The sequence below is a fragment of the Bactrocera dorsalis genome, chromosome 3 (genome assembly GCF_023373825.1).
Source record: "Bactrocera dorsalis isolate Fly_Bdor chromosome 3, ASM2337382v1, whole genome shotgun sequence".
NCBI lineage: Eukaryota > Metazoa > Arthropoda > Insecta > Diptera > Tephritidae > Bactrocera > Bactrocera dorsalis.
Window position 1 is genome coordinate 54,540,650 of NC_064305.1, and position 27,273 is coordinate 54,567,922.

General features: G+C 36.9%; 1 protein-coding gene across 13 annotated transcripts in view; it reads right to left on the reverse strand.

The window, feature by feature from the left end:
• LOC105227669 (myosin light chain kinase, smooth muscle) overlaps window positions 1-27,273 on the reverse strand; it is a 101,306-nt gene that overhangs the window by 67,433 nt on the left and 6,600 nt on the right. For 11 of the 13 annotated variants that reach the window (XM_049450883.1, XM_049450892.1, XM_049450890.1 and 8 more), the window contains exons 3-7: window positions 24,687-24,858; window positions 5,159-5,450; window positions 4,582-5,066; window positions 4,349-4,440; window positions 9-221 (exon numbers count right to left, since the gene is read on the reverse strand). In XM_049450883.1, the coding sequence (XP_049306840.1) occupies window positions 9-221; window positions 4,349-4,440; window positions 4,582-5,066; window positions 5,159-5,450; window positions 24,687-24,858 (1,254 nt within the window). Of the gene's footprint in view, window positions 1-8; window positions 222-4,348; window positions 4,441-4,581; window positions 5,067-5,158; window positions 5,451-19,417; window positions 19,832-23,928; window positions 24,016-24,686; window positions 24,859-27,273 lie in introns of those variants that run through there. The other 2 variants (XM_049450886.1, XM_049450885.1) reach the window with 2 other exon arrangements.

The following is a 27,273-nucleotide window of genomic DNA, read 5'->3' on the forward strand; positions in this document are numbered from 1 at the left end:
ATACTCACTGTCCATTGTGACGTTACATGTTGAAATGCCCATACAACCTTCATAGCTGGTGACTACACATTTCCATTCACCTTCGTCACAACTCTCAGAGGGTTTTATTTCAATCATATAGACTCCTAATCCGTCTTCGATTAGTTTGTATCTTTCGCCAGACTCGATACGGCCATTCTTGTTATACCATACTACTGTTTTGGGCCATGGTGGCACCACAACTGGAAAGTTTAACGATACAGTTAAAAATAGTGAAATATATGTTCACTAATGTAGAAGTAGTAGTAAACTTTCCAAATCTCAGCACTTAAAAATAGCCCTGCTCCAAAGGAGTAATTGATATTGCGATAAACGTAAAATTAATTGCAGAATCTTACGAATCATCTAAAAAATTGGACTTTTCATAGTTCAGCGCCTTACTTCAAAAGTCACATCTCACAAACCGTTGGACAAAACGCAGACTTCTACATAAAATATAAAATTAAAATTAAATCTCTCCACTAGAATATGGAAGGCATGTACGAGTAAAAGGGAGCAATCGTAACAATCGATGTTGTTACTAATAGAACTATGAACTAAAGTCACAGAAAAGCTTTTCTTTCAGCTTAGGTGAGATTTAAGGTTAAAAAAGGAGTCGGCAATTGCACTAATTTGCACCTCAGGAATGGATTTAAGGGAAGTAAGAACAGTTTTAATGTGATATTTTAAATAAGCGGAATTCTGCCAAAGGCAAATTTATAGCGGGATCTCCAGGTGGGGACAGGTTATGTGAAAATCGAACCAGATGAATTGCATTTGATAAAACAATTGTAAGTTTAATAACTGTAGTCAAGTTATCAGTTGGATATTGTGTAAAAGAATTGATAGAACATGTATAGAAGTTTGGAGAACGTAATGTGGAAGATTTTTTTAATACTCATATATTTAAAAGGGTTAAAAATTTGACCAATCAATCCAATAACTCAGAGTTACTATATACATAACTATATTCCTTAAATGTTTGTAGTTTTGAACGATGTTAAAATATACTAATACAAGAATTCATAAATAATATTACCCAAGCGGTTCTCAGAAATGCTAATGATATTAACCAACTCACTCAATTTCATTTAAGGTTTATGAGGAAATTCACACACCGTAACCTTTTGCCTTTAAAAACAAAAATGGCAATGTCTTAACCAAAGCTGTGGGGTTGATGTCTGACGGCGCACCTAGGTCTTTATTTGGCTCATTGTGAAACCGTCGGGACTAAAATATTTTCACTCTGGAAGGAAAGGCAATATTGAGACCAAATTTATGTTAAATTCTATAGGATTACGAAAATCCGACGTATTGGTCGAAACGGGAACTTGCTTAGTATTTTAAAATGCCCTTTATCAATTGATATAACAATTAAGTGAAATTGAAACATTTTGACAAAGTATGTATTTTGGGGCAAAATAAGAGTCATAGTTTCGCATTTTAATATAAATTATAAACAACGGGAGTATTATTAAATTTGTTTTAAATTATAGCTTCTAGTGGTGGTTAGAAATGTCATTAACTCATGGAGCAAAGTCAGCCGGATGTTCGAAAATCCTGGTAATAGTTTTGTGTTGGGTGGGTCAAGTTTTCGCCCAATTTTATTTATTTTTGGCAAAAAGATATGCTGTTATGAGTATAATATGTTCTGTAATTTTCATTGCGATAGCTCTAATATTGACCGATATATCCAGCATAAAGTTACCTGGAAGTTCGAAAATCTTTATATTAGCCACTGGAGGCTCAGTGAAGTCATAAACCGATACAACTCATTTTTGATACACATAATTACTATTACCAGGAAAGGATTAAATCTGAATTTCAATTATGTATCTCACACATTGACCGGTATTTTGGGTCAAAAGTCAACTATTGATTCTGTGGTCCACATATTCGGACTGGAAAGTGAAAGAATCAAATGGAGTTTTAAATTGTGTCACATAGGAAGTAGGCGTGGTTTTAGTCAAAATCGATTAATCGAGTCCCGAGATATGTGATTTCCATAAAGCCTTTTCATACCATTTCGTATGTAAATTTTAACGTCTCTACCGTTGTATGGAGAGTGCGCGGAGTTATCACCCAATTTCACCTAGTTTCATACTGTCGGTAGGAATTCTTATAATATTTGACCCGGTTAAATTTGGTTGTTGTAGCTTCAGTGGGTTAGAAGATATGTGCATTAAGCTTATTAGATGACCCCGCCCACTTTTTCAAAAGTTTTTGCCCTCAAAAGCCTCTTGATACTGCGACCCCCTGTGCTTAATTACAGTTATGGGACTTCATATGTTTTCGGTTAATGGCGGTTTGTAGGGCGGCAGTGGTCCGATTACTCCCCCTTGTACTAAGGAACCAGTATACAAAGTTTCATAAATAATATATACTTTTATATTAGGTTTTACTCAAATTGCACGGATGGACGAACAGACAGTCATCTCTCGCCAACTGATCTCTTAGTTTTAGGTACTATGTACAAGCGTTAGATGAACAAAACTATTATACTCTGTAGCAATAGGTTGCCAGAGTATAAAAATATTCCGCCTTAAAATTCTTACCTATCTTGCTTAAGTGGATTGACCTGCCTTCCTGTTCTCTACAATGTATAATATCAATTGAAAATGAAGTGACACAAACTTTTAACAATAAAATAGTTGCAGTTGTGTCAGATTTTTCCAAATTAAAAGCACGAAACTACTTAAATAATTAATTATTTTGAACTATTTTTTATAATAGTTGCGGCGTTTATTAAAAAATGTTTAAATCAGTTATTTTGTATAACTTCACAGAAAGGTGCAATAATTTGTTGAGCTTCTGTAAAAAATCCCACAGCTAATCGAGACAGATATAACATTAAGGGACTGTTGGAAATGTTTCGAACATAAAGAGTTCCTACAATTTACGTACTACAACCTCGAAGAATATACTTTCCTCCGTTTTCCTCTTCTTTAGTCACGGTGTTCATAATATTTAAAACGTTTTTTAACAACCATAGCTATCGTAGCGCCAGCCCAAAGCTAAAATTATTAAAAAAGGATTCTTGATAACTAGCAACAGTAAGGAAACGGATAGTTTGTGATAATGTTTCTTTAAATGAAAAAAAAAACGAATGAATCTGAAACTAACCTAAAAACTATTTAGTGGTCAGCAAAACTTTAGCTTACTTGATTTTAGTTGATTCAAATAGATTTATCTGACATGCTTTTTCTTATGCGCGGAAAATCAGTTTCAGTCCGAACATTTTAGTTATCGTGATATAAATCAAAACTTATGAATGTCCATTTTAATAATTATCCACCTATTCGAGAGCAATAACTATTGAACTGTTTTTATTTCTCGTTTAAAACCTTTCAGCGATTTTATTATCTGTCAAATCGTAATATTTTAGGTTAGCAACACCAATGAAACTTTGACTGAAAACTGTTGAAATTCTTAATACCAAAAAAGAGTTGGATTGATCTGAAGTTGAATTGCTTCAATTCAACTAAATGAAGTTGCATTAACCTCTGGCGGTAAATTGCCTCGGGCCGTCACTCGTAATAATAAGGTTCGTTTGTAGGCGAATTTGCATATAACAAAAACTAAAAATGTTCGCATATAAAATGATGAGTAGTTCGGACCCAAATCTGCCATGTGAACAACAATTATGCGATCTCAAGAGTGTATTAGCTCCCGCACACCAAAATACACACTTACAGTCGGATATTTACACATACCTATGTATGTATGTATGTCTCGTAAATAGGTGTTTATTTATCTTAATTTGATTTCCTCGCCTTGTTCGTTTAATATGCGTTTGTTTTGATCGCGGCATTCGGTTTTGCAACACATGTAATCTGCGCATACACACAAGAGCAGCAATCGGCACGATCGACACGCAAAGTGGCTGACCTACCGCAACACACCGAAGAATCCAAGCATTTAATCGAGTTCAAGTTTGAACATTTCAATGTTTCCGCGAAAGGCGCGAGGCGTTGTTGCTTGCTTTGTGCAGACCACAATACTCTTACATAGGTTATGTGCATATGTATGTATATAAATTCTCTTGAATCGTATTTAAAAGTAGAAAAATCAGCGCTATTATAGCCATCTGTTAGTGTGGATGCCAGCGGTGACTGCGCCGTTCGCGCTTGACCGCTTAACAGCATGTCTCGTGTGCGAATGGTGAAATGGTGACGCAATTTACAGCAAAAGTCTTTTTGTTTTTGTCCACCTCGTTAGTGTTTGTTATATGTTCGATTGTGATATTTGGCAAGTTGCCCAAACACCGCCGACAGCACCGCGTGCACGGCTATTACCAGTGTTACTACTACTACTACTAAATCCCACCTACCTTGGCATCCCAGAATTATTGGCTCCCCGATGCGAACACTCATGTCGCGCAACTCATTCGTAAATATCGGCGGAGGTGTATTGTTGGGGATGCTATGTTCAGATGAGATGGCGAGCAGGTAAACGTCGATTGTGTAAAAAAGGAATTGAGACAATTATTGTAGTATTAGTGTGGAGTAATTTGGTTGGAGAGAGAAGAGATATCTCTCTCTGCTGAGAAGTAATTACTCTCACCTGTCAGCTGGCTTGAGCGATCCCTCCCTACTGCCACGTCCGACTACATGCACCTTCGAACTGGAATATGATTTACCCATACAGTTGACAGCTTCGCAAGTATATGTGCCCAGTGAAGTGGGATCATCCAGATTGGCGGTCAGCGCAAATACATCACCAGCCTTGATTTCTTTGGAATCCTTAAACCAACGCAACTGCGGTGTGGGTACACCAATCACCTTGCATTCCAGCGAAACCGTACCTTGTTGGGTGAGCACAGCACGTAGTTCCTCAATGAACTCGGGTGCCTTGTAGGCTTTAGGCACAAGTACATTCAGATGCCCAATGCATGAATTGCGGCCACCCGAGTTTTCAGCCAACACCATCCACTGTCCGCCATCTTCCAATATAACAGGACTCACTTCCAAATAGTGGAAGTTGCCCTCGTTTACTTCATTTATTCGATCGTTTTCACATATTCGTCGATCATTTCGGTACCAAGTGAGCTATTAAGTGGATATATGTATTTACACACATATACAATGTAGATACCTCATTTGGTTTTTATATTAAATCTAAATGTATGAAAGCGTCTTACCTTAACATCAGTGGAACTACGTATCTCGACTAACAATCGAGTGCGAGTTCCCACTTTCACCGACAGATCAACCAGTCGTCGTAGAAATACGGGTGGATCCTCACCCGTCGATCTGTCCTCGACAATGAGCTCCACATCTTTGCGAATAACATCATTACCTTTCGTTCGTGCTATCAATGTATAATGACCGGCATCCTCCCGTTGCACGTGCTCCACAGCCAATTGCACAGCGGTGCTGGTTTGTGTTATTCGCAAGCGGTCGGAATTCGCAATTGGCAATTCTCCACGGCTCCTGCAGAGAAAACAGATGAACGATGAGTTAGCAAACCAATAAATGTCTATCAAAATTTATGGCAACAATTTAATCGAATATTTTTAACAGAACTAGATAAGCATGAGAAACTGATATCAGAGCATCAAGTAAACATAAGTGTTTAATTCCTGATTCACTGTCAATGTTCGAGTTTATTTGTGAAAAAACTGATGATTTGTACTTTTGGATTAATACAAATATATACACACATGTTCAATGAAAAAAATAATAAATAAAATGTTTAGTACTTCTTCTTCGTTTTTCTTTTACAGCAACTAGATTACAGTACTGCAAGTTCGGACTGAAATACATTTTAGATTAAAACAGAAGTGAAACTGCGATTTTTTGTATTATTTATTATAAGTCGTAGAGTCGCTTGTTTTCATGAATAAAGTTTGTTTGCCTGAAATATTTATATTAATATCAATCTTATTAACTCAAATGAGATGTACTATATGTGATATAACATCAAACAAAGACTTACAGTGCCGCAAATTGAAATCCGGACAAGTGGTCAGGTAGCAGTTATGACGAAAATGCATCAGGTGTAAGATATGATTGAAAAAAATATATTTTTTTTTCAAATAGAAGAAATATGTGCGATTTCGTTAATCATTGATTTGTTCTTGGGATATAGGGTTAAGAGCGGTATTTTAACTTTGCGAGAAGAAAATTTTAGCATACGGAAGATCAGTGAAAGATTTTGGTTCAAGTAGTCTGCTGTCGGGGGGCTAATAATGGAATAATATATGTATATTATTTATTTTTTAATACGAAACAGGTTCCGGGTTCTGATTTGAACGCTCGACGACCCTCAAAAAAACAACTTTTGACTAAGGAAATACGTCATAACGCCTCAGGTGGGCTATAAAGCACCAAAGCTGGACATATGTCGGTTTGCAAAAAGTATTATTCTCCGATAATTTCAAGTTCAACATGTTATGTAGCGACGAGATGTCTTACGTAAGGAAAAAAACTGGTGAACGCTATTGTAAAGAGTGCGTCCGAAGAACGGTTAAACATGGAGGCAGCCAAATGGTTTGGGGATGCTTTTCTTACCATGGATTTGGAAGACTGACTCTAATAGATGGAACAATAAATGTAATTAAGTACTAGCAAATACTAAAGAAATAGTTAACACCTTTAATTGAAGAGCACTTTCCGCAAGAAAACGATCTCATCTTCCAGGATGATTCTGCGCCGTGTCATCGTGCCAAAATGGTTGATATCAATTTTTTCAAGCCTGTAGTTTACACAAATTATTTCATTAACAATATTACTTGAAAAGGTATATTTTTTCTTGGTAAAGGACTTTCTCTCGCAAAATGGAATTATGACGTTAGAATGGCCAGGTAACAGCCCAGATTTAAACCCCATTCAGAACCTTTGGTATACGAGTATAATGAACACCAAGGCAGCAAAGAAGATCCCCAGTACCTTAGCTGAGTTGGATAAAATTCTCTAGGATGTCTAGTATAACGAAATCACAGCACAAACATTGCAGAATTTGACGATTGCAATGCCGTAGCACGTTAAGGTCATTATAGAAAGCAAAGAAACATCGCTGGAAAGTCATCGCACAAAAGTCCATATATTCACCATGCGCCAAATCTTGGAAAAGACCTGCGAAAAGAGAATCGACATGCACCACCTCTTCGTCTATTTCAAAGCTGTTTTTGACATCACGAAAATGAGGTGCTTTTATGCCACGATGTCCGAAATTGATATTGGGAATTTGAAAGCTCCGTCAGGATCGGGAAGGACCTCTCCGAGTTGTTCGATACCAAACGAGGTTTCAGACAATGCGACTGCCTATCGTGCGACTTCTTCGATCTGCTGCTGGAAAAAATAGTTCGAGCTGCAGAACTTAAGGGAGCAGGTACAATCTTCTATAAAAGTGTACAGCTGCTGGCGTATGCCGATGATATTGACATCATTGGCTTCAACACCCGTGCCGTTAGTTCTGCTTTCTCCAGACTGGATAAGGAAGCAAAGGAAATGGGTCTGGCAGTCAACGAGGGCAAGACGAAATATTTCTTGTCATCAAACAAACAGTCGTCGCACTCTTGGCTAGGTCACTGTTGACAGTCATAACTTCGAAGTTGTAGACAATTTTCGTCATTGACATAGTTCAGCAAATTAAGAGACAACGGCTGCGCTGGTTAGGTCATGTCATAAGTATGGACGAAAACACTTCAGTTCTGAAAGTATTCGACGCAATGCCCGCCGGGGGAAGCAGAGGAAGAGGAAGACCTCCATTCCGTTGGAAAGAACAGGTGGAGAAAGACCTGGCTTCGCTAGAAATCTCTAATTGAACCCATCTTGCGAAAAGAAGAAATGACGGCCTCGCTGTAGTTAACTCGGCTATGATCGCGTAAGCGGTGTCTACGCCAATAAAGAAGAAGAAGAAGGAGTTGAATAAAAATAAAATCCTGTGTTCAAGACATGTAAATTTCATTAAGATCGGTTGACTAGTTCGCAAGAAATCTTGACAACCGCCGTTGAAAACACAATTTCGAGAAAAAAGCGTTTAGCCATGTCTCAAAACTATTACTCAAATCAACATGAGAATTTAGGACAATACTCTAGAAATAATGATTATTATAGAATTACATAAGACAATAAAAAGGCATGTATTTTTTTTGAAGTCGTAAAACCAATATAACCCCTTAAAGCAGACTGGTAACAAAAATAATCTGGATGTATGGTTACATCACGTTACGTTAACCTCTGGATCAAAATTTTCATTTCAATTGGAAAAAAAATCGATCCATTTCTGAAAAATGAGTGTCTTCTTGCAAACCCAAGAGAAAACGGCCGTGGTCGAACCGTACTGACCGTCAGGAATATTTTACTTTGTGTTTGGTGAAATTGGCGGTTGCTGTCTTAAACTCTTAATTCGGACCTAGACCTACCTGACCTAGATGCGCCTAAATTTGATCAATATGTGAGGAATTGTGTTCCATGAGACGACAAAGGTTCTGTATGAGAGTGGCAATATGAAATTACCTTTACAATGACAACAAGTTTGAACTGCAAAATTATCGATAGATATACTACTCGATAGCTTCGATAATTTAAAAAGTACCATCGACGTCGTCAGTTTTTAGCTTTGAATCTACTTTTCGCTTATTTAAATTAATAGACCTTGGCTTTGCGCACTTGCTTTTTATGAAATTATCTTGGGAAGACACATAAAAATTAATACAGTTACACATAATAGTTTTCATGTTACTATATAAGCTTCGCTAAGAGCTAACGAGTTTGTGTTTGTGTTTAAAAATAGTAATTTCTTGATGTTTTTAGCATTTCAACAAAGTCTGGCTAAACATTTTCTCCGACTCTGTGAAATTAAAACTAATTAATGTGATATTCGTTTATACGCACGGTAGTCTGGGTACATCATACATAATAATGAGAATTTCGATCACAACAGAATACCAACATTCTAGTTTCTATTTTATAATTTTATTCTCCAAAATTGGTAGTATTAAATAAAATGAAGGTTACTTTACAATTTTTATTTTTCCACGGATTTTACTTATTATTAAAATTACTAGCTGACCCCGCAGCCGTTTCCCTGCGTGAAATTACATATGTGTTTTGAAATGAAAAGAAAAGAAATTAAATTTATCATTTATTTTATTTTCAATGTAACGCAGCTTGACAAACAACCTTTTTTGGTTTCTGTTCTGGTGCGTAAATGTACAGAGAAGATAGTTTTTTCCAACTCGTGAGCACGCCACGTATTTTTGGCCGTGTAAAAACATAGCAGCTCAAAATTTATGCCATACACTTCTAGCGGACTATCCTTCTGTCCTGATGATTGTCATCTCAAATGCTATTTTTACTGGAAACGAAATCCGTTTGAACTGAAATGGCAAAATCGTGAGAACTCAAACAAATTCGTAGAATCAAGCATTCTGCCCCCTTGTATTCGATAGCTGCGTCACAATCAGTCGGGTTCCATTACACAGTTTCGGCTTGTTTCGGCGCTTATAGATTACGAAGTATAATAACGACAGATCCAACTTTGAGACGCAAATGATGCGGTGGCATACAAAACCCCTCCATAGAATTTAGAAACTCTACTGGATAATTCACGGCGTCGTCTTCATTGTATGAGCGCAATTCTCCCGGAATTTGACTTTGAATCTTCCAGTTTAAGTCTCAACAATTCTTGATGAGTTCATCTTTCGTGAATCGATAAACGGCAAATGGAATTGATACCAAACCACCGGAAGTATCAACCGGAATGAATCCATTTTCAATTTTTAGATGTAAAATGTCTTCGGCAATGTCATTTTTGTTTCGTATCCATAATAGACGCGGATTTGGAGGCTGATATGTCGAAATTATTATCGTGAAAAGTGTTGCGAACGTCATTTTCATTCCAGTGATTATCATCTTCCAGCAATTGTAATTGCTGGCTTGCCTTCTCAAAAAGTTGCACACACCGTATCATTCACAGTACGCAATGACTCATATGAAGTTGAACCGCGTACATTTATCACTAGCAACCGAAGGTAGAAACAATCGTCGTTTGCATAAATTGATAACACACCTGGATGTCCATTTACTGGTTGGCCTTTCTTTCTGTGTAATTATTTCTTCAACGATGCATTCCATGCATAATATCGAGGTATTTCCGAATATCCTCACAAACGGATCGCTGACGAAAGTTGAGCAAAAACTCGTAAATGTTAATTTTGTTGCTGGCGGTGTTTCCATTGGCTGTACTGTATTCCCTGGGTTGAAATACTCTCTTTGGCCATTCTCCAAATTAACTGCGAGACGCACAACAGTCGGAAAGCGCTACAAAGTGCTTTCGTGCAGTTCACGCATCAACCGTATCGTTCAAGACCAATAACCGCCATGTCGCTTCCTGGTCATGTACTTACAAACGTATTTTATCGATTACACCTAACTGCGATACTCAACATTGACATGACTTTTGAATGTGAATTAGACAGCGGTGGTGAATATAGTACGATCCGTGTGTTGTCAACTTCGATATTTATTCACTCTTCTAAATTGAAAGCTGAATGTTCCGCCATTGTCGTCTGGTGAGCAACGCCGATAAAGTACAGTACAGTACAGCCATCATTTCTTGTTTGTGTTTCCGAAAGAAAAGCACGTGGATAGTGTTTGGTGGATTTATTGTCAGACATACAATTCGAAGTGGGATTGTGATATCCGCAAGGCCCATGAACCATAATGGTTTTCATCACTTCGTATAATACTGGATCTTTCTCTGCATCAGGAATGTCAGCAGAAATGATTTCATCAATTTCATCTCGTGTAACCACCATCCAAAAAGGAATGTGTGCGTGGGGCAAACCTCTCTTTGCCACTCAACAGAGTGCATCTAGTATCTAATCGTAACATATATACGTTGCTTCTAGATAAAGTCCATCGAAGCTGTTGCTTGAAAAGTCTTGATGTGACATCGTGACGATCGCTTGCTGATTCACCGCGATCCATAATACCGCACGTATGTATTATCGCATCTTGGGAGTACTCGGTCAAGTGCCTTGCGCTGCTAATGTACTTATGTTGATGCCAAAAGAACACCGACCGATATTACAAATTTCAATCCTTAATTGATCACTTTGTGTGCAACACACATAACATTTTCACTGAATAATTTTCAAAAATTTTGAAACAAACGACAATTTTGAAACGATTCAAATAATAGAAAAACAAAACAAAAAAATTTGTATGGAAAAAATTTACTTTTTGGAATCGTCCAATTTTCCGACTTTTCCTCACGAAAAGCATACAGCTTTTTTTATTTCTAAACCTTCCCCGATCCACACAGAACATTCTCTGAAAATTTCATCAAGATTGGTTCCGTCGTTCCCTTAGCGTTACTAATAAACAAACAAACATTTGTTTGTATGGGGAAAAGAAAATTGCTGTTTTTAGGGATTTTCCGGCATTTATTCGAGGTTTTCTTGCCGTAAAAACCATCCGTTTACGTTGTGTTAAAAATCATTTATTTTCGATTTTTCTAAATTTTTTTTTCAATGTAACGCAGTTTGATAAACAACATTTTTTGGTTTCTATTCCGGTGCGTAAATGTACAGAGAAGATTGGTTTTCCAACTCGGGGAAAACGCCACGTATAATTGGCGCGCACCATGCAATCGTAGTTACGATAATTTGGCCAATTAGGCATAAACATTCGTGATGAGCTCATATTTCGTTGAAGTGAATTGACAAAAGGGAGGTGGAATTGATATCAAACCACTGGAACCGAAATTTGCCTATTTCCAATTCTTAACGAATACGATGTAAAATGTCTTCGGCAATATACTTTTTTTTCGTGTTCCACAATTGACGCGGATTTGAAGGCTGATACATATGTCGAAATGACCATCGCGAAAAGTGTGCGCAATGACTCAAATCAAACTGAACGACGTACATTTATTAATAGCAACCGAAGGTATTAGCAATCTTAGTTTTTCGGGTGGATTATGTAAATTCGTTCTAAGAAATTAGTTGATAACGCACCTGGATGTCAATCTATTGGTTGGCCTTGCTTTCTGCGTACCTATTTCATCGGCGATGCATTCCATGCATAATATCAAGGCATTTCCGAATGTTCTCACAAACGAATCACTGACGCAAGTTGAGAAAAAACCCGTCAATGTAAATTTTGTTGTTGGAAGTGTTTCCGCTAGCTGTACTGTATTCTCTGGGTTGAAAAACACTCTTTAGCCATTCTCCAAATGAACTGAGAAACGCACAACAGTCGAAAGAGTCGATTTCACCAAACTATAATATCAAACATTGGCATGAGTTTTGAATGTGAATTAGACAATAGTGGCGAATATGGTACGATCCATATGTTGTCGACTTCGATATTCACTACTCTAAGTTGAATGTCCATCATTTCCAGTTTGCGTTTCGTGCATTTATTGCAAGTGGGATTGTGGTGTCCCCAAGGTCCATGCACCATATTGGTTTTCATCACTTCGTTGAATAATGGATCTTTCTCTGCATGAGGAACTTCCGCAGAAATGATTTCATCAATTTGATCTGGTATAACCACCATCCACCATTCAAAGAAGAATGTGTGCGTGCGGGAATCCTCTTTTTTGCAACTCAACAGAGTACATCCAGCATCTGACTGCACCATACTTCTATATAGTACATACGTTGCTTCAAGATAAACTCCATCAAACATCGTAGCTGTTGTTTGAAAAGTCTTGATGTGACATCGTGATGATCGCTTGCTGATTGACAGCGATCCATAATTCCACACATATGTCATCGCATCCTGGGAGTCTCATGTAGTTCATGTGTCTTGGGCTGCCATACGTTGATGGCAAAAAGAACGCCGACCGATATTAGAGCGATGTCTTCGTTGCTTCGAACAAATTTCAATCTTTAATTGATCACTTCGTTTGAAACACACATAAAGTTTTCACTGAATAATTTTCAATAATTTTTCTTTTAAATAAGCCGCAAAAAATGTTTTAGGGGTTTTTCGGCAACTTTCGTAATTTTTTCTTACATAAGAACCTTCTCCTAATAATAACAAATACAACAAAAAAAAAGATCAGCCAAATCGGTTCAGCCATTCACGCGTGATGCCGTGACAACGAAAACGGTTTCATTTTTATATATAAAAAAAACAGTGGCGTCAAACATTCTGAATTGCGGCTGTATGATTGAATAAATGCGCAGAATGCACATATAAAAACTTTAGAAATTCTTACCTAATAATAAATATTTCCGCAACATTCCTTCTACATATCCAACACCCAATTAAATATAGTAAAATAGTTGTATTCAATAATTTGTAGATTATTTAAAAAAAATTGTACCCACGAATTTGAAACAACATACGCTAGTTAAGGAATGTATTACATATTATATTGTGCCAATAAACAAAATATATCATTATCTTAGTACAAAGGAAATGTATCAAAAAGTTGATATATGTAAACGAGCTACCAACTACTAATAAGTAATCACATTAATTAGTATATGTAAATAGCAGTGAGATCTATGTAACAAGTTAGTCTTAAGAATATCAATAAATAGTACGCATTTCGGTGCAGTTTAAAAGTATAATTTAAGCGACTCATATCGTGTAAACGCGATTCGCGCGACCAAGTAAGAATGGAAGGATCATTTTGAGGCACTCACCCTGCAAGCTACCTATCAATCCGGTTATACACCCAAAACTAATGGGGATAGATATAAGGTTAGGTATATATAAATGATCAGGATGATGAGAAAAGTTAAAGTCTTTCTGTACGTCCGTCCGTCCATCCGTGCAAGTGTAACTTGAGTAAAAATTGAGATATCTTGATGAAAATTGGTATGCACGTATCTTAGTCCTTTACCACGCCCACAAATCGCCATTAACCGAAAACCTATAAAGTGCCATAACTAAGCACTAAATCAATACATGGTATAAAACGAAGTCGCTTTCTATGTCCCTATATCCCTACGTAAGCTTAAATCTTTAAAACTAAGCAACGGATTTTGATGCAGTTTTTTTTAATAGATAGAAATAGTGGAGAAAGACTGTTATTTTTGAGGTTTCTAATGTGATGTCGTAAATAATTCCATTTTTTCAAAATGAACATTTTCGAATATATTACAGATTTAAAAATTGCGGGACGTAGTGTTTGGATAGCGTGTCGGAGGACTCGGTTTTCCCTATAGCACTGGATTTAGCAGCGATCGGACGCGTTTAGCTCTCGGAGCTCTCTAATGAGGAAAATAACAATATCTATGTACATATCGTCACCTGAAATGCAAAATAACGTAACAACATTTTCAGAAATTTACAGTGGCATGAATGAAACACGAAATAAAATCGAACATGAGTGAAACAAAATATTAATATTGGTTAAGACTGGTTTACATATGACCGCAGAACCAGAAAATGTTGAACATATGTAATATTATGTATATAATTTGAAGTAGTGAAGCGTAATCAATAAGACACTCAATTTCGATTTTTTTGATGATACGTTATTTTGCATTTCAGATGACGATATACATATATAAAAAAGAAAATCGTGTTAGTTACATCATTTATATGTAACTCAAGAACGGCTGTACCGATTTAGCTAAAAATTGATGATAAGGTAGCTTAGAACCAAGAGCAGACATAGGATACTTTTTATTTCTTTATCAAAAGTCAATACAATTCATAAATACCAAAATTATATTTCAAATCAAAAGCATACATTCAAAATTCCTGTGAGAATCATTTGAAAATTGTATTACTTCAAAAAAACGAAAACTAAATAAACCAAGTAAGAATGGTCAAGTTCGGGTGCAACCGAACATTTTATACTCTTACAACTTGCAAGAATCAAAGCCAGGGAAATACTTTAAAGTGTAAAACCCATCATATAGAGTAAAGTCAGCTGAATGTTCGAACATCCTGATATTTATCTATTTTAGGCGCAAATATACAATGTTATTACTTAGTAAAACACGCTCTTTTATTTTAATCGGGATAACTCACATATTGGCCGATATATGCAGTACAAAGTCACGTTCGAAATCTTTGTATTGAGTATATAGGGGCTAAGGGAATATTGGTCCGATTCTACCCATTTTTGACAAAAAGGCATACCATAATAAGAGAAGGATTATCGCCTCATTTCAGTTATATATATCACACATTGACCGATATTTTCGATCAAAAGTCAACTATAGGTACCGGGGTCTAAATATTCGGTACCTAGGACCTTGAACAGTTTTTATTGGATTTAAAAAATTTTTGGTCATAAGTTGACACACACTAAAAACATTATTCGTGCAAAGTTTTATCCCGTTATATTAATTGCTTCTTGATTTATACTTGACTGTAAATTAAACGAATCAAGTGGAACTTAAAATTGTGCTATATGGAAATAGGCGTGGTTGTTGTCCTATTTCGTCCATTTTCACACTGTGCCGTAAGAATATAAAAAGAATGCCACTTACAAAATTTTGTCGAAATGGGTTAGGACGGGTCCCAATATATGGTATTTCACCAAAATGGGCGGGTGTCACGCCCGTTGTCCAATTTCGACACCGTCTCTTACAAATCTCTCTCATACCATCTCGGAAGTGAAATTTTACGTCTCTGGTGTATTTTGTTACTGATTTATCGCGCTTTTAGTAGTTTTGAACAGTACCTTTATATGGGGAGTGAGCGGTGTTATTCTCCGATTCCACAAACTTTCACACTGTTGCTAGAAGTTCTTATAAGATTTGTACACAGCAAATTTGGTTGTTGTAGCTTAAGTGGTTTAGGAGATATGTACATTAAACTTGTTAGAGGGCGGGGCCACACCCACTTTTTCAAAAAACTTTTCCCACAAATGCACCTTGTTACTGAGATGATCTGTACCAAATTACACTTTATATGTTTTTGATTAATGGCGATTTGTGGGCGTGGCAGTGGTCCGATTACTGCCATCTACGAACTTGATTTTTTTGTACATACCAAGTTTCATCGATATATCTTAATTTTTACTCAAGTTACAGATTGTACGACGGACGGACCGGCAGACAGTCAAACGGATTTCAACTTTTCTCGTCATCCTGATCATTTATATATATATATATATATATATATATATATATAACCCTATATCTAGATTAGTTTTAAGTGATACGTACAACCGTTAGGTGAACGAAACTTTGTAGCAAATGGTTGCAGGAGTATAAAAATAACAACACAGAGCTAATGTGGAAGAACACTAATTTTCGTATGCATACATACTTAGTATATGGGTTACACTGATTTTTGCTCCTGAACAAGGCAGTTTTTTTGGTACGAATGACATTGGCATTTTCGTCGTCAAAACATTGCGCCTTCTTTGCTAGATTATGGGCGAAGGCCGCAAATGCATTTATGACAAAGCAAACGCGATGTCTAATTAAAACAAGTAAGGAAGGACTAAGTTCGGGTACAACCGAACACTTTATAATCTTGCAACTTGAAGAATCAGCGCCAGGGAAATACCTTAAGATGTAAAAAGTCAACCAGAGGATCAGGATCGAAGCTAATTCATAATAAGGTTTATTAGAAAAACGAAAATCATTATACGTAGCATAATATCGACCTGATTTTATCTATTAAATATACTAAAAATATGTTCCCTGGGTTTCATTAAGATCCCTCACTTACAATCACCAATCATATGGAACAAAGTCAACCGGATGTTCGAAAGTCCAGGTAATAGTTATATGAATGGGGTGGGTCAAGTTTTCGCCCAATTGTATCCATTGCAGTCTCTCTTAGTTTTAAGTGATACGTACAACCAGTAGGTGAACAAAACTATTATATTCTGTAGCAACAGTTGGAAGAGTTTACAAACTGCGGAATAACTGCAGTGTTGATAAAAAGGTCTATTATAATTTGACATTTACAGAAGCACAGAGCAATGCAATATTTAAACGAAAACGATGTAGCGCATATGTATATGCGTGCAATTTCAAACTGATCCTTCCTCAAAAATAATACAATTGCTAAATATTATGAATTATAGAATAGAACTGCAACCAAATACGCAGTGCAATGGATGATAACTGGCTCAGTAATCAGTCGATGAATATTATACCACGTGCATCCTAAAAGACTGATGATGAGGATCGGTTCTTCCTCTGCAGCCCACTAAGCTGACTGTCGATTGGACTTAATTGTGAAATGATGGAGTCATGTTTCTATTCTCACACACCGACCCAAAAATCGGTTGTATTACGATTAAAGAACACTCAAAAATTTCCCGTTATCAGCAATTGTCGTTTTTGTTGGATTATGAACTTGCGCGGCACTCACTGTGCACAGAGCTTTCGCCTCATTAGGGCGCTCACTGCCTTCATTGTCCTCGGTGCTCTTTTCACCACTTTCCAAATCTCTTTTCAACGCTTGATTTTCTTAGTGCAGAGCCCAACTTCAACAGTTTTTCCCCCGCAAAAAGCAATGCTTTACTTACACACGAAATGCTTTTTGATCCATTTGGCACATAGGATCGCAGTAGTATAGGGAACCTGTGGGCAAACAATTTTGAAAAAAGGTTGTATGGGAGTCAGTGTGAAAATTTGACGGTGCCACGCCCGCCCACTTTTTAATGAAATCCCACATCACGATACCCGACCAACTGATTTCAACAAAATTTGGTGCATGGCATTCTATAACACATTACAAAAATGGGCGAAATCGAACAACAACTACGCCTACTTTCCATATGGGACAATTTTATGATCCACTTGATTCTTTCACTTCCCAGTACACCACAATGTTCGGTTACACTACAATTTATAATTTATTTTGTATCAAAAGTTCTATAAAAAGAGTAAAGAGATGACACTATTGTAATCTCTATTCCCATCATTTTTGAACAAACTCTTGAACTAACGGTAAAGTTTTATTGTATCAATAAATTAAAGTTTTTTTTTAATACAGAAACAAATATTATGATATTTAATATTATGATATTTTGGTAAACGCACATGCATACATACGAGGTTTGTACTAAATATATCACGATTTTTAAAAATTCGCGGGCTATGTGTATACGATTTTCGATTGTTTTTGCAATGCGAATGATGGCTGTGGCATATGGTGAAGCAACTTTGGGCAAAAGCAACGTTTATCGGTAGTACAAAGTGTTCTCAGATAAATGGAATTTGTGGAAGAACAAAAAACGGCTTTTGTACCATTATAACGCCTCAATCGTTAACGATGGAGCGGATGATACACTGCTACACCATGAAAAAGTTCGCATAGCAACTAACTGCATGAAGAATAACAAAGCGGCTGGGGCCGATGCATTGTCGGCCGAGCTATTCAAATAAGACGACGAAGGACTGGTAAGGAGCATGCATCCGCTTCTTTGTAGAATATGGTCAAACGAAAGCATTCCCGACGATTGGAATTTAAGTGTGCTTTTCCCAATCAACAAAAAGGGAAACCCCACAATCTGCGCCAACTACCGTGGGATAAGCGTCCTCAACATCGCATATAAGGTTCTATCGAGCGTACGGTGTGAAAGATTAAAGTCTATCGTCAACAAACTGATTGGACTTTATCAGTGTGGCTTCAGGCCAGGAAAATCAAAAACTGTCCAAATATTCATTATGCGCCGTCTTGGAAAATACCCTGAAAGGACGATCGACACACACCAACTCTTCGACGATTTCAAAGCTGAACGTTGCACAATACCAAAAGCTCCGTTATGACCGGGAACGACCTCTCCGAGCCGTTCGAGGTTTCAGACAGGCCGACTCCCTATCGTGCGACTACTTCAAAGTACTCCTGAAGAAAATAGTTCGAGATGCAGACCTTTATCGAGCAGGTACAATCTTCTATATGAGTCTACAGCTACTGGCGTATGCCGATGATATTAATATCAAATGGGTCCAGTAGTGAACGAGTACGAAACGAAATATCTCCTGTCATCAAACAGTCGTCGCACTACCGATTAGACTTCCACGTTACTGTTCACAGTCATAACTTCGAAGTCGTAAATAATTTCGTCTATCGTGGAACCCGTATTAATACCAACAACAATGCAAGCTTTGTACTACAATCCAGAATAACTCTTACCAACAGGGGCTACTTCGGACTGAGTAGGTAATTTAAAAGTAATGCTATAGTGCAGAGGCATAGACGATGGCTCTGATGAGTCGACGTTACGAGTTGTTCGTTAGAAAGACCAGGTGGAGAAGGACCCGGCTACAATTGGAATTTCCAATTGGCGCCAAACGGTGAAAAGGAAGAACGACTGGCGTGCTGTTGTAAGCCCGGCTCGTTGTCTACACCAATAAAGAAGAAGAAGATTACTTTGATGAATAAATAAACACTTTCGTAAGAAATAAGAAATGGCGACAATTTTTGAGCGAACCTCGTACATAGTCAAATAAGTATATACTATTATACAAAAATATAAATGTTGTTATAGTTGTGGTTCAATGTACCTTCTTCTATAAACGGACGAGGCCGATGAAAGTGTGCCGTGATATTGTTTGTGTTCGTTGCATTGACAACATTTCGAACAACCGTTGCCCATTTTTTAAGACCACAACTTCAGCCAAATTAAATTGTTGTCACACTTTTTTGCCGCAAATATCTATTCACTTCACTCGATAGTTTTCACAGTTTCTTTATTTGTTTGTAAACGTCTTCAAAATGAATAAAAATCTAATTTTGCCGGCGAACAGATGTTAGCAATATTTAAATGTTGCTGGCGTGGGACGGCATGGCACACTGAAAAGCTCATAAATCACATTTCATTTTATCACAAACACACTTCAATGTGGATTTCTTTCTTATTTCACTTTTTGTATAATTTTTTTTTTTTTTTTAATACATAATATCAAAGCATTTATTAACTATATAAGAAAATAAATATTGAATCAATAAGATTAGTTTTTGAATAACTATAACAATATCCATTTTTAAGCATCGAAAACACACACTCTCTACAACTAGAATTGAAGATCAACTACAAAAATAAATAAACAGTCGCGCAACTACAGCATCGACAAATGTTTTCGGCGTTTATTTATTTTCATTATATTTTCTTTTCAGTTTTATTTTTACTTTCTTTAACGCAAAACGGATGCGACCGTCGTGCTGTGCCCTATGCGCTTCTTACCCAATTGTACAACATTTTCAAAATTCTTTACATAAAAAACAAAATACTAAGTGTGGACCAAAGTCTACGGGCGATTTTCAAGTAGTTCAAGTACATACATAGAAGTTTTACAATTTTACACTCAAATGTAGTTTTCAACAGAACAGTGATCAAATCAGAATAGAACAGTGAAAATTAAAAAAATTTCTTCATGGATGACGAACATATAAGACCGGACTAAACACGCAATTTCTCAAGTTGTATGAAGTTTATCGATAAAAGTCCTATTCTTTCTCAAAGTAGATCTGTAATACTGAGAAGTAAACATAGTTGGAAGAAGACAGAAATATTGCCTGGTTTTATGAATACTTGACATATACATTATCTTCATTATATCATCACTATATCGCGTGAAAATGGAATTTGATTGCGAATTGTTGAGAAAGCGATGCGAGCGCCGATTGTCTAACGAATAACCGTAAGCCTCCGCTTATTTCTCACACAACCCTATTAAGATATAAGGTGTTTTTCTATTGAATGCCGGAACTCTAATAATATAACTTAAAAATTTACTTTTTAATTTAAATTTTACGCAAAAAACCCATTCGTCGAATTTTTTTTTTTTTTTTGTAGGTTGGTATGACTGTCAGTGGCATCTGTGCCAAATGTCACATCAAAATAATCTTTAGTCTTTAGTATACGTTTGTCTTTGTAAAGTACATAAAATACATTCAGCAATTTTTCGAAAAGTCAAATTATTCAACAAAGAAGTTCCATAAAATTTTGTGAGCGAAATCAAATTTCTGGCGCCGAAACCTTTAAAATGTTGGATAAGACCTTCGATAATAAGTGTTTGTCGTGGGCAAATGTTTTTGATTGCTAGAAATTATGCAGTTAACTGGGCATCAAAACCCCAATGAAACAAAGGGATTGTTGCTTAAGAATCGACGATTAACTGTCAGAGATCATACTGGTACTGTTGGAATATCGAAAGTATCAGTGAAACCCATTTCGAATGATCAAGGCCTAAGGGAAGTGAAAGCACGATTGGTTCTAAAATCACTCAAATTGTCTGAGAAATAGCATCGGGTTAATATCTGTGAAGCAATACTTATGGACTACCAGGATGTCGTGAAACGTATTATTACTGATGATGAGTCTTGGATCTATGCTTACGAACCGGAAACAGTGAGCCGGTGAGCCGAAGTCGAAAAAACCACGTCAAAGTATGTAGGTCAAAATTTAAGGTTCTATTGATAGTTTTCTACGACTTAAAAAGCCCTTCCGACCGGCCAAACTGTCAGCAAGGAATACTATTTGAGTTTTATGCATCATATTCATAAAAGAGACCGGAATTATGAACCGACAACACTTGGTTTTTGCACCACGATAATGCACCGTCACATACTCCGAGAGTTTTTCGTCTAATTTTTAACCAATATCGGTGCGCAGCCACCGTTTTCACCTGATCTAGCTTCGTGTGACTTCTGGCTTTTTTGCAAACTCAACCGACCGCTCCGAGGAAATCGATTTGAGTCAAATGAAGACATTAAACGTGAATCGCTACGCGCATTGTAGGCTATTCCGGAAATTGACTTTAACAACTGTCTCGAGGATTGGAAAAAACGTTGGCACAAGTGTATTGTGACCAAGGGGGATTACTTTGATGGGGAGGACATATATTTTGAAGAATAAATTAAGAACTTTAATCTATTTCTATTTCTTACTCATGGTAGTAGGTATGTGAAGAAACATCAGAGAGCATATAAATATGTACTACAACAAAGTTATAGAGATGAATTGACACAAGAGAGTGTGTGAATATCTTAGTGAAAAAACACTGCTGTCTTCAATGCTACCAATGCTTGTTTTACACACTTAGAATGAAAGAAGCGCAATATAATTGCGTTTCCGCTAGAAGAGATGATAGCACAGGGGTACAAGTGCTGACAGTTTTCTTGATAAGCTGATAAAATTGTTCCATTCGCTACTCTCCAACGCTTGGGGAAACGTGGACCTGCTTATTCTTATATTTGTCCTTGTTAAGTGCAATTTTTTCAATATTTCTTTCTTTCATATTAGAATACGAACTCATACAACTATTGCCAGAAATGACCGAAAGACCAGAGCGCCGCACGTTTGGTGAATGGTGCCAACACGAAATGACCACCGATCCCGATTTTCACAAGAAAATTTCGTTCAGTGATGAAGTTCACTTTTGGACGAATTGTCACATTTGGTGTGATGAAAATCCACAACCCGTTGCTGCGATGCCATTACATCCTCAAAACGTCAGTTTTTGGTGTGTTTTTTGGGCAGAGAGATTTATTACACCATATTTGTTCAAAATGTGAAATCGCTTGTAAAAATACAATAAATAGTAGAGGCGATGCAACTGCCGATACTTTGGTAAAGCCTGCTAAAGCTATATTTTAGTGAACCTCGCTCGCTCGCTTCTAGTTAATAAAAATTATTTTATTTTTCACATATTCATCTCTGCTTAGCTTTCATCATTTTTATTTGAACCCCTACACATGTTCATAAATAACATATGTATGTATGTAAATGAAATATTTTATTCTTAATTCCTTAATCTCTTCAATGTTCTACTTTGTTGTGAACTCGTAGTGATTGTTTTTTGCTTTTGTTTACGAAAAGTCATTGCAAAAGTCTCGAAACGTTGTGCGGCACTACGACGCAGAGACCATACATCACAATAATGGAACGAATGGCTTCGCGGCGCTGACGCCAGCAAACAAGCATTCCTATGCCATTATCAAAGACAGCGAACGTCGGCAGCCAAAATCGCAGGAGCCAAAAATAAAAAAGAGACAACTGCTAACTGCTGAAGAGCCCTGTAGCGACAAGCGAAAATTCCATTATGTAATAAACATTTGTAAATTGTTGTGAAACATCACGAGCACAATTTTTATATCACAATCCGATTCTACTCCAAAAGTGAATACGACGAAAAATGCACAACGCCTCGTTCGGCCTGCGGTCTGAAGCACTGTGGCGGCTGATGGGAAGCTAGGAAGCTGCATCTGAATTTGTACATATGTACATTGAATGCCAAGCGTCTAAATTTAGTGCAAATGAGGAACAGCAAAATATGGGGCAAGTGCCACAATTAAGACAGAAAACGGCAAAAAGATAAATAGGGCAATATCGATGAGATCACCCGTACATAGATATAGGCAATAAGGCATTTTAATGCATTTGCGACCCAAAACATGAAACTATAGTGAAATTAATGACTTTTTCGCCTTTGACGCTGTTCAGCATTTGTTTACAATTGGTTTCGTTGTTTTTAAAAGCAAAAACCTGCGAATTTCATTTATTTTCTTATATTCACATCAAATATTTTACAGGATTCAAGGTTATTATTTTATTCAATATTTTCGTTTTCCATTTTCTTCGTTCGAAGTTATGATTTTAACTTTTTTCTTTCTTTTGCTACACTACAATCTTTACTAATTGATTCAAGAACTTTTATTAACGTTTCATTAGAATAAATCTTCTATCTATAGTGAATTTGTTGCTAGTTTTCACATTTTTTACATTATGAAATTTGTTATTTCCACTTTTTCTAGCCTTTTATCATCCACTGGCGCATCCAAAGCACTTTAAACTATTCAATTATAATTTTTTTGTGAAAAGTATTTTTGTATTAGATATATTCACAATATTTTCTTTAATTTGTGTGATTTCATGATTTTTAGCATCCACGCACCGCGTATATTAGCATTGAAAATCGTATTTTAAATTATTACACAGATTTTCCTTTTTTTTAATATACATACATACATATGCATTGCATATCTTCAAGCTTTCAATATTTTTTTTTTTTACTTTCTATCTATGTTGTTGTGTTCACTAAGGGCAACGGTTATCCGAGCGTTTATCTCTGTACGTGACGATCGACGAAGTAGGACTAACGAGAACAATAGTGAGCAGGGTTTTGTTCACACCTTCAAAGAATCAAATTCTCCGTACTTCCTCGTTCGCACTAACACATTTGCACGTTAGAGAAAAATGTCTACGAAAAATTCGGCATTTTTGCCATTGCAATACTCAAAAATTCGCCCATTATATAGTGCCATCAAAATTATATCTGCCAACTTCGAGCACTCTCTGTGAATTGTGTATTCCCACTAACACAGGCAATTAGCCAGCGGATGTTCTTCATTCAGCATAGCTAATATTTTTCGACGCTATCACGCAGCGCTCTTTCCGGTCATTTTCGGCACAGATAGGCATACTGCCTCAATCTGTAGGTGGTAAGAAGCTCTCAGCATGTTGCGACCAACCAAAGCAAATCTCGAAAAACAAATGCCAAAGCGTTTCGTTTGTGCTCTTGAGAGCGCATTTAGAACGTATTTAACAAACGTGCCGTCGGTCGCTGCATCGTGCGACACTGGAAAATGGCCAAAAATTTTGCTGTGTCGGCGAAAGAAAGGAGAGCTTAGAAAACCGAAAACCCAAATGTTAGTTTATCTCTGAATATTTAAACAAAATCAAGCATATTGTAAAACATTTTATAATTTGTTTCTAAAATTATGTTCTATGACGTTAAATTCGTCCTTTCGAATTTTTTTGCTAATACTCACCATTCAAATTGTAATGGCAACGAGTCGGAATCTTCGTCACAGTCGATTTTCACGAAGAATATCGCTCTTTCGTTCGGTACACAACGTATTAGCGAACTCGAATTTTCGCTAAATGAAAGTTTCGGTGGCGGCTTTTGTTGCTGCGCGCCTTCGAGAGGAAAACCCTGGGGATCTGGAAGAATAAATAAGAGAAGCATGCTTACAAATACAGAAATAGTATTCAAAATATTAACCGAAAATAAGCAATTGCATTATAAAGTAGATATGTTCGTGTGACTGCAATAAATATATGGATGTACATGTATATAAATAGTTAAAGTTGTCTTCTTCGTTAGTAGGCCAACTTCAAGACGCCAATTCCGTCAAATTTGGAATTCAAAAGATATTTAATAAAAAGGTAATTTATACTAATATTCGAATGTTGCTGATACTGAGTGGAACAAAAAATTGTCGCTACATTATATCTAAGATGTGTTAACATTTATACTTAATGTTGTCAATATTCACATATTGATAAAATAATTGTGACAAAAATCCACCTGGAAATTTTAATTAAATTCCCCGAGTAATTGTATTTCAAATGTATTTTGCTAGTTGGTAGGCTTGTCTTTTTAGGCCGAGGTTGCAGCCATTAAGGTAACAGGTGCTGCTCCGGAGTGCAGCTTCCATGAGAGAAGTGAACATCCATTCAAATAGCAAAGCGGCGATACTCAGTGCGTTCAGGGCTGGTGGAAGACTGCCTAACCTCGCTATCGAAAGCATCGAATGCATTTGTGATAAGAATGGTACAAGTGGGACACAGTGGAATCGCAGGAAACTGTAAATGTTGTAATGAGCTAGCTTAAGAAAGTCACCCTAGAGCCGTTAAATGTAGAATGGGAGCGGATCGGTGTTCCCTTATCCTCTTGTGGTCTACTATTTTATAGCTAGGATCCGCGGAAGCCTGCTAAGCGCTGGGACACAATTGGTACATGCGCTGTCGCAAAAACTTTTTAGCCTAAGATCGATGGCAAAAGGTCAGGTGATCTTTGCCCTCACTAAGGTTAGCCTCTCCCTAGTTGGGAATAATACCGGACGCTATCTGCCGAAGCTGTATGGATGAAAATGAGGTGGAATCAACTCAACACTTTCCTTATTGACTGTCCCGGGTTTGGGCGGTCAAGACTTAAGCATTTGGGTGTGCATACCTTTGGACAACCCATCGAGCTAGCGGGAGTGGAAACTAAACGCCTGTGCAAGTTTGCAGTGACTACTAAGCGTTTTGCAAATTTATAGTTCGAACACAGGAGTTCTTCCTTTCTATGGCAACACGTGCGATCTTTTTGATCAACCATTTCATCTAACCTAGGCCTGTCCTTAATTACTATGCCAAATATGAGCGCGATCTGTCAACCAGCTTGTTTCGCTTTCTTATCCCTTCTGGAGAAAGCGGAACTTAAGGCGCGGGTGTTGAGTCCAATAATATCAATATCATCGGCGTACGCCAGCAACTGTACATTTCTATAGAAGATAGTTCTGCAGCCTAAATTATTTTCTCTAAGAGTAGATTGAAGAAGTCGTTCCAAAGGCAATCGCCTTGTTTGAAAGCTCATTTTGTATAGAACCGCTGGGAGAGGTCCTTCTCGATCCTTACGGAGCTTTTGGTATTGCTCATCAAAAGGGGGAGGGGGCTCTCATCCGAGGCTGTTGGTTAGTTTTCACTGGGGCACAACCCTTCTCTATTTAGGTCGCCTTCAAACGTATGTTCTTTGGCTATCCAGAGAATACTTGGTCTAAGATCGGAAGTCGTGAGCTGCTTGAGCCATATGTAAAAGAATCGTTTCTGTCTACTGCCAAGTGACCGGCGATCAGAGAGCTTTCCTCAATTGCGTGAACTTCTGCACATGACTTCATGGCAAGAGAGCTCAACATGTCTCGCGAGTCCGTTCGAATGCTTTTGGTGGATATTTCGGGTACGAAATGCGTTCTTGCTCGGCTCGTCCTAATAAAACTGGTCTCTTTGAACTTGCTGTTATTTTGAACTTGAATTTATTAATTTTACATTCTACAAGTCAGCTAATTATCGGAATGGAATTCGTTTTCAGTCGATAAAAAGATAAAATAAAATTCTCTGAAAAAGCTGAAAGCCATTCCAAAAAGTACTTATAGAAAATGTTTCGAGGACTGGAAAAATCGTTGCCATAAGCGTATTACATCTTGTGGGAATCAATTTGAAGACAATGAAATAAATATTGATGAATAATTAAATATTTTGTGTTTTATTTACAACTAGCCGCCCTCCCCGGCTTCGCACGAGTATTAAACAATAGCACTCTCCCACACATACTTTCTCGTTTTTGGGTGGGGTCATTAAAATTAGTAAAATGAAGGAAATTCAAACATTTATATATATTTTTTTATATTATTATTATTTCTTTTTTAAAATTTTTGGCCTTTACTATTTATTTTACTTTCTCTGCTCCTGAAAAATTATCTGAAGAGTTATGATTTAAGTTTCATTTTAAACATCTTATGTATATTGTTGCTATTCAGTGCGGCTTGTAGTTGTTAATTAAACCAATTTTTAGCAATTTTCAGAGTACTAAGT